Source organism: Corvus brachyrhynchos, unplaced genomic scaffold (assembly GCF_000691975.1).
Source record: "Corvus brachyrhynchos isolate BGI_N302 unplaced genomic scaffold, ASM69197v1 scaffold312, whole genome shotgun sequence".
Lineage (NCBI taxonomy): Eukaryota > Metazoa > Chordata > Aves > Passeriformes > Corvidae > Corvus > Corvus brachyrhynchos.
In genome coordinates, this window is record NW_008236640.1 from 224,457 (window position 1) to 232,614 (window position 8,158).

General features: G+C 53.4%; 1 protein-coding gene across 2 annotated transcripts in view; it reads right to left on the reverse strand.

The window, feature by feature from the left end:
- Nucleotides 1–8,151, reverse strand: part of GALM (galactose mutarotase) — a 15,707-nt gene extending 7,556 nt beyond the window's left edge. For both annotated transcript variants that reach the window (XM_017726702.1, XM_008644349.2), the window contains exons 1-7: nucleotides 7,887–8,151; nucleotides 7,256–7,410; nucleotides 4,302–4,508; nucleotides 2,831–2,912; nucleotides 1,753–1,894; nucleotides 1,485–1,659; nucleotides 920–1,031 (exon numbers count right to left, since the gene is read on the reverse strand). In XM_017726702.1, the coding sequence (XP_017582191.1) occupies nucleotides 954–1,031; nucleotides 1,485–1,659; nucleotides 1,753–1,894; nucleotides 2,831–2,912; nucleotides 4,302–4,508; nucleotides 7,256–7,410; nucleotides 7,887–8,082 (1,035 nt within the window). In that variant the 5' untranslated portion in view covers nucleotides 8,083–8,151 and the 3' untranslated portion in view covers nucleotides 920–953. The remainder of the gene's footprint in view (nucleotides 1–919; nucleotides 1,032–1,484; nucleotides 1,660–1,752; nucleotides 1,895–2,830; nucleotides 2,913–4,301; nucleotides 4,509–7,255; nucleotides 7,411–7,886) is intronic.
- Nucleotides 8,152–8,158: the final 7 nt, after the last annotated feature.

Consider the following 8,158-nt stretch of genomic DNA (forward strand, 5'->3'; position numbering starts at 1 on the left):
CGGTCGACCGCTTTCCCTGGGAAGTGGGCTATCAGCTCCCTAACAGGGTGGTGGTGTCTGCCCCTGGCTTGTGCCAGTTTTTCTGAAGCCTCAGAAACATGGAGGTTTTCATCAGACAGTTGGTACCCAGTACAGGGTTTTGGAGATTTCATGTGGAAATACAGTGTTAGGATGATGGGTTTTCTCCTGCAGTTGTATATTCAGGACTAAATGGGTGTGCCCACTTCACTTCAGCAACCAAGGCAGAGCATAGGATTTTAATCAGAGGATCCAGGGCAGTTTCTGAAGCCTCAGAAACATGGAGGTTTTCATCAGACAGTTGGTACCCAGTACAGGGTTTTGGAGATTTCATGTGGAAATACAGTGTTAGGATGATGGGTTTTCTCCTGCAGTTGTATATTCAGGACTAAATGGGTGTGCCCACTTCACTTCAGCAACCAAGGCAGAGCATAGGATTTTAATCAGAGGATCCAGGGCAGCCAGGTGGGATAATCCCAGCACACTGTCCTCCACAAAGCTATGAGCACTGCACACCATTTAGAGAGAGCACTTTGATGGAAATAACAGATGTCGTAACAAACAACCACAACTGCAGCAGCCTTCCCACATGCTCCACCAGATATTCCACTGGTGTAGTTGGAGCTGTGACAGGCCGTGCCCCTAAACAAGGTGCTTTCAGTGCATTTTTACTGGGGAAACAAACCCCAATGCCCAGGGTGAGAGGCTGGACAGAGCGTGAGAGCTTTGAACAGACCAGACAGCAGCAGAGATGGTGACAGGAGTTAAAGCCAGCAGAAACCACAGGTGAAAACCACAGAGCAGAAAAAAAGCTCCCAGATCAGATGCATCACCCAGGGTAGCTGGAAAGCTCTGTTTGGCACCTGGAAGGATTTCTGGCTCAGCTGCTGGAGGCACTTACCCCTCTCAGTGGTGGGAGTCAGCAGGCCTTTTCCTCAAGCAGTGTTGAACACGAGCCACGTGGTGTGATTGTACTCCTCACCCGGATGGAGCAGGACATTGGGGAAGTGAGGCTGGGAGAGGCAGCAGCACATCAGTGACTCTGAGCACATTCCGTGGGACCAGAAAGCATGGCTGCATCCATTTGGTCTTCCCAAGGCATATTCCTGCAGCTCCCCCCAGCCATTTCCAGCAGCAGTGTGTAACCACCCACCACTTGCCGGAGGGCTGAGTGGGTCAGTCCTACCACTGGCTAAATTCAGGCCATGATGAATGATCCAAACTTAAGAGGATGTGGCAAGGCCCCAGTGGGGTCATCTGCTCTAGACCCCACACCTTTGGGGAGCTGACTGACCCCTGTCTAAAGCCACTGTGACCTGTGCCTGCCTCACTTCTGGTGTCTAGTGTCCCCTTGACAAGCAGACTCTGTTGCTACATTTAATACCCCAGAGACATGGAAGGTGCTGGGGGTACGGTCCCCTGCCACAGGACCCAAGCAGCCCCTGGGAGGGGAATGGACAGCTGACCTTGTTAACGGCATCGGGCCAGTTCTGGGTTTCCAGGCAGAAAGCCGAGTGCTTGGGGTACGTGGCAGCACCTTTGCCCTTCAGGGAGCCATCCAGGTTGTTCCCGGTGTAAAACTGGATGCCAGGCTGGGTGGTGTGAACCTCCATGGTCCTGCCGGTGGGCGGGTGGAAAACCCTGTGGAGATGCCAGGGAAGGATGACACGGGACTGGCTGAATGGACACCCCATGGCTCCAGGGCTGGGGACTCCTGCCAAGGTCCCAGCCTACCTGGCTACAAGGCGGCGATCCTGCCCCTGATGGAGGCAGAAGTTGTGGTCGAAGCCATCCAGATGAAACTTCTGCAAGTGCTTGCCCAGCTCCACAGGCTGCCGGAGATCGAATCCAGTGCCTTGCACGGCAGCCACCTCCCCTAAGCAAGAAGAACAGCAGGCTCAGCCACTCACCACATGCCAGCAAACCCTACCTTGTCCCCCAGCACAACTGGCAGCCCCTGGGGACACTGCTCTTCTTCAAAGGACAGACAAGGAGCAAGAAAATGCAAGAAGTTTGTATATGTACAAACCCAGCCTTTTCTCTCTTGTCCTTGTTAAGACCTTCTGTGGAAATACAGTGTCCTGTGATGAAGCAGCAAGAACAACCCTAGGACATACTAAGCACAGTGCAAAACACAGTCACCCCAACCCAAAGGTGAGGGGTTTTGCAGGGGGGCAGAAAAACACCTTGAAAGAAAAATGAAACCATTCCAGTTCAAGCACTTACATAAAATACAGCAGGCATTGCACACAGGGGGTCTTTAATAATTGCACACATCTTATCTTCACCCCAGGACTAAGACTACCCACACAAGAAGGAACTGCAAAAGCCAGGGGTAGCAAGCTGGCCACAACTGAGATGTGAAACAGCTCCATGGTGAAAGCAGCAGGGAGAAGCAGGGCACTGGGGTGGGTATGGCTTTGAGCTCTTTCCCAGCTTGTGCACAAGCATGGCACACCAAGCTGAGCAGAAGCCACCTGGACCAAGGAATCCAGTCCTTCAGGGGCCACAGGAAGCTTGTCTCCTGGATGGACCCACATTGCAGCCTCATATCCCATATGCCTCTGGTCCCATTTCCTGCTGCTCCTGCCTGCTCCCTGGGGCTGGTGATGAACTGGGTTACCAGCACTTGGCTCTGCCCACCCTGCTCAGGTGCAGCAGGACTGTGCCCAAAGGTGAGGGCCCCACTGTGCCTGGGGTCCCCTGGGTGCTGGTGTGTCCCTCTTGCCGGGCAGTGCTGCTCCCCCCAAACCCACAAACATTGCTCAGAAAGAGCACTTCCACCTTGTGCCACAGGCACTGCACCACCCACCAGTAGGGATTTTGGTGTCATCCACAGGCAGGTAGGAATCTGCTTCAATGGAGATCTCGTGGTCATAGATATCGCAGGAGCCCTGCAGGAGGATGGGAAATGCTGAGATTCCTGTTGCAGGCACTGTTCAAGCAGCCCTAAGCACAGTTGTGAAGTGGTTGTCCACAGTGGTGCCCCAGCTGATCTGGCAGTGCCTGGAGCACCTCCCGGCCCTCATTCCACCTTGACCTTGGGCACAGGACAAAGGTACTGGCACAGATAAAAACCCACATAGGCCCTAGGAGCTGTAAATCCCACAGGGATGAGACCATCAGTCTGTACTTGTTCCTCACCAAGCACTACCACCCTGCACACTAACTAGCCAAAACATGCTGGGTGCTGAGCACATAGCAGCAGGGAAAAGGGGAAGGAAGCAAGCGAGGGAAAACACAACCCATCCTCCAGTCTCATCTGCATCACTGCGGGGGTGTGAACCTCCTCCTTTTCCACAGCCTCAGGAACGCTGGCAGGGAACCTGCTGGGCTGCAAGGGGAGCAGACCCAAAGCTGAGCCTTCAGGTCACCATCTAATCTGAGCAGCAATTTCGTGCCCAAAGGTCTCCTGTTCCTCTGGAACACGCCTGAGTTGCACGCTGCAGGTGTTGGTATTACTGCACCTCTGGGAGTACCAGCAGAGGGTACACCAACAACGGCACAGCCATTATCAGGGCAGCAGCCTGGGCACAGCTCCTGTTCAGAGGGGCTGGGTTGTCTCTCACTAACCATTTTAAGGGCCTTTCTCTCACATCCAAGTGTGACTGCACTGTATTATCCTATTGCTCTGCCCAGCAACACTTTATTTCTCAGATCCTTTTCTTCCAAGCCCAGTTATAAACAGTGTGAGACTAAAACACAGCTGCAATTCACTGTCTGTGTGGTTGACAGGACCCTGTATGGGTGTGTGGGAGCCCTCTGCATCCTGCTGCTGCAACCTTGCTACTCCGCAATCCTGGCCAGCTCACATTCCCTTTCCATGATGTTTCTTCTGCCCATTTTTGACCTGGGTATTTTGGTGCTGCCGCTCCAGGCCCTGACCTCAACTGCATCACCCTCTCAGAAATGCCAACAGAATACAGCTAAGAAATGCCAGGCTACCACTAGCCTGGTGCCAGCTCTGCACCTCCTCTGTAATCTTTCCAGGGGACCTGGAGAAACCAAAACTCCGCAGTTACACACAAAAGGAGAGCCAACATTCTCAGCTGGATGTCTCTGTTCAAGAAGCACGGAGACAACATGTCCTCAGCTGAGGTCCATGTGATTCAGTCCTGTTCCTGCACGCAGCCCATGATGCACAGAGACAACCTTCATCACTGTGCCCCCAAAACCATGATGTGTCCCCAGACCAGCATGCTGGTGCCAGTGATCATTCCATGGGTCCCCAGGCTTTCCTCCCCCGCACAGTGTCTCCATGGGGTCCATCTCCCCACACTTACCTGCCCTGCCAGGTTGAAGTATGAGTGGTTTGTCAGGCTGATGGGGGTTGTCTTGCTGGTCTGGGCCTGGTAGTTGATGGCCAGCTCCCTGCCACTAAGGGTGTAGGTCACCCAGACTTTCAGGTCACCAGGGTACCCCTCCTCACCGTCGGGGCTGAGCCGGAAGAAGCGGACGCCATTTGGGAGCACCTGGGGGCTCCAGAGAACCTGCAAGGAGTGTGGCGTTAGTAGGACAGGAATGGGAACATGGTGCCCTTCCCTCCTGCCCCAGGCTGGGCTAAAAACAGGGACAGAAGGCACTGAAGGGATGTTGCACTGAAACAAAGGCTTTTCCAATCACATTTCCAAAGAAAACACAAGCACCAGCCTGCTCTTGGTCAGCCAGGGCCACCAGCAGGGAACAAGCTTTCCACTGAGCAGCCAAACAAATGAGACAATTTGGCAGTCTGATGGGGGGCCTGTTCCAGCCTGTGTTACTCCATGCCTGAAGAGTCCACACGTTTGATTTTTGCCCTGCAGATGGACTTATCCCCCTTTCCATGGATCTTCTCATGTGCAACACCACTTCAACAAGCTGCCACCCTTCCCTCCGCTCACCAGGCGCTGGCTTCTCAGACAGTGTAAGAACACACTGGGAGCTCCCGCCCAGGGGCTGGGGTTGGGTTAAATGGTACCAGATGTGTTGTCAGACACATGCAGAGAGCTGGGACCTCTCTGGTTGTTGTCCCTGCCAGAGACCAGCACCAGTGCTCTGCTTGGAGCCAAACATGTTGGCAAGGGAAGCAAGGCAGCACGCTGTACACAGCTGCCCAGACAGCCTGTTTGGCCCTGGCCATGGGCCTCATGCTGAGAGGATGGATGTGCAACAAGAGGCTCTCTAGAGTTTTACATTTCCCTAAGGAATAGTTACGGTCTAATCAAAGTGGACAGATTTAGGAACAGGGGCTGGATAACACTGTTGAGTTGATCCCTCTCACGTCCTACCCAGAGATCACCAACATGGGGCATGGTCAAAAGCCAGCATTTTCACCAAACACTGAAGCTGAGGCTGCTAAATATACCTGGCTGCAGAGTAGGCTCTCCTGCACAGTGTGCAGTTTGACTGCGGCTCCCACGGCTGTAAGGATGCTGCGGTTTTTGAATACGAGTTTCTATTTAAGTTCTTTGAAGAAAAAGCTATTAAAGTCCAGGAAGCATACAGGTATCACTATATTTTTTAAGATAAGAGAGTTATTTTCTAAAGTCCCCCAGCAGTGTGGTCACATACTGCTGCCCTGTAAGTGCAGCTGCAACCTGCTCTCATCAGGCCACACGCTGACCACAGCACTGATGTCTGCAAGATCAGGAAGAACTCAGAAGACGACCAAGATAATCACAGCCAAATGCCAGTGTGTGTTTTTTGTGTTAGGGCTGACCAGTTAGGGCTCACTGTCTCTGAACAGTGACTGTTTCCTGGCTGGAGGGGGTCTTGGGCAGGTGTTCAAGTGTGCCCTGTGGGCCAGAGGACACAAAGCTCTGGCTGGGAGATGTCACTGCCTCGTCCCCAAGCAAGCTGGTGAGCCTTCAGCAAGCAAGGTGAAGAAGCAGAAGAAGAGACCACATCCCCTGCCTGCAGAAGACAGCCTGGAAGCCCTGGCTGCAAAAAAATGCATGTTTTCAGCTCCAGATCACAGGGGTCAGGGTGTATAAAGAAACTTTAAACCAACCAAATTGTCTTCTCTAGGGGTACAACAGCCAAGCCATCCCCAGTACTCCTTTTTTTCTAAGGCTACTGAGGAGCATTTCATCCCAACCTGATGCCAGTTCACACTGTGCTTTTTTTTCCAGGCACCCTGGCTTTTGTCCCATCAGCCTGGATTCCTTTCACAAAAAAACCCCCATTAACCCCATGACAGCAGCTGCACCAGCACACTCGTGTTCTTGGGGGGAAACGGTGGATCAGCTACTTGCTGGTTACAAATGCACTTGATCCGACAAAGCCCAAGGCTTCAGGAAAGCAGAGACTTCTGAGCCTGCTCTGCAGTCGAGCAGGGTTATCAGCAAGGCTTTCAAGAGAAGAGATCCTCCGCTGCTCTTACCACCTGTACCACAAATATCTGACTTGAGCAGCAGCTCTTGGGAGAAGATAGAAAAGGTTGAGTGCCCTGGGGCCAGGGAAAGGTTGTTTCATCTCAGGAGGTCATAGGGGAGGGCTGGGAAGGAGAGACAGTGATCCTGGATCCTGGGGTGTTTTGCAGGCCTGATCTAATCCCCCACTGCTGGGAGTCAGACTGAGAGCCTGAGGGATGCTGTCACAGGATGAAACTGGCACCAAGGGGGCAATGCAATGACTGAACCTGCAGCACTACCCTGCTCTCCCCTTACTTGGGAGTGCTGTCACAAGCAAGCAACACTGATAAGTTTCTGCAAACTCACATCCTTCTGACTCTGGGAGGAGCTATGGGCAGGCAACAACCTTGAAACTGCAGGTGGAAATGAATCTGCATGGACAGACTACTGTTCCCCAGGAAACTTTCTTTGGGCACTGGCACAACTCCATGGTGCACTCCAGGGTGGTGCAGCCGGTGCCCAGGGAGCCTCCATTGCTCCTGAGGCTCCTGGGTCCTCACTGCCGTGTCCCAAGCCATGCTCTGCAGAAGCAGCACCTTGCCAGGAACAACCCTGTCAGAACTGGGCTCATGAGGCTCAGGGCTGCAGTCACACAGAGGAAGCACAGCAACCATCTGCTCGGCATCCAAGGATGACATGAGCCCTGCAAGCTCACACAAAGACAAGCCAACCCAGCAGCTCGCAGGATCTGTCTCACTTCCCCCCACTCCTGCACTCACAGCACTTTCTGAGCTGATTCAACTCAGTAACCACCAGAAAATGCTACAGAGTTCAGGGGTGTAGATATCACACCTCCTTGCCACAACCCCACAGGCTGTACACTGGCAGGACACTGGGATTTTCACCTTGTCAAATCCCTTGGCTCCTCCATGCAGGCTGTTGGGCCCGTTGTTGAGGAACAGCTGATACTCCTTCCCGTCCAGGGTGAACCTCCCATTCGCAATCCTGTTGGCAACACGGCCTACGACAGCACCGAAGAACGGGTGCTTCCTCGTGTAACCTGGGCGGAGAAACAGCACACGTTTAAACAGAACCATTGGAACAGGATGGGTGGTCTCCAGGAGTGCTTAGGGACTCAGAGGTGTCTCTCTCTGCTTCCCTCCAGGACGTTACTGCAGTCCCAGGGTTTCACAGGACACACAGCTCATTAGTCATGCGCATCCTTGATTAAAACAGCCTGATGGGATCTTGTATTCTTTGCAGATTGGCAGAAAAGCCCTCTGTCATTGCCAGGCAAGAAGGGACTCAGAGCTGCCCCAGCAGAGCGGCGCACTGCCACCAGCATCCCTATTCCACACCCACCACAGAGCCCAGGAGAGGCAGCAGGAACTGTATCTCTTCAGCCCATGATTTAGGGGGATGGGGCGGCCTTACAGGTAGGTCACGCAGTGTGCCAATAAACCAGTAAGTGCTGGTTAAAATGCCTGATCGTGGGTTTTTAAATTTTTTTTTTCAAAGAAACATATTAAGACCCACCTTCTAAAGTGTCAAATCCTAGGACAACATCTGAAAACTGCCCATCCCTGTCTTTTGTCTCCAGAGTGGTGATGATGCACCCAAAAGACAGGATCTCCACTCTCGCGCTGTCCGACTGTAAGACGAACTTCTCCACCTCTCCGCCTCCCTCCTCCGGGGGCATCCGCCCGAACGCCTCTCTCCGCACCGTTGTCATCGCTCCCAAAAACCCGGCCACCGGCACCTCCGGCGGCAGCCGCAGCCCGGCCCCGGAAGGACGCTGAGCAGGAAGG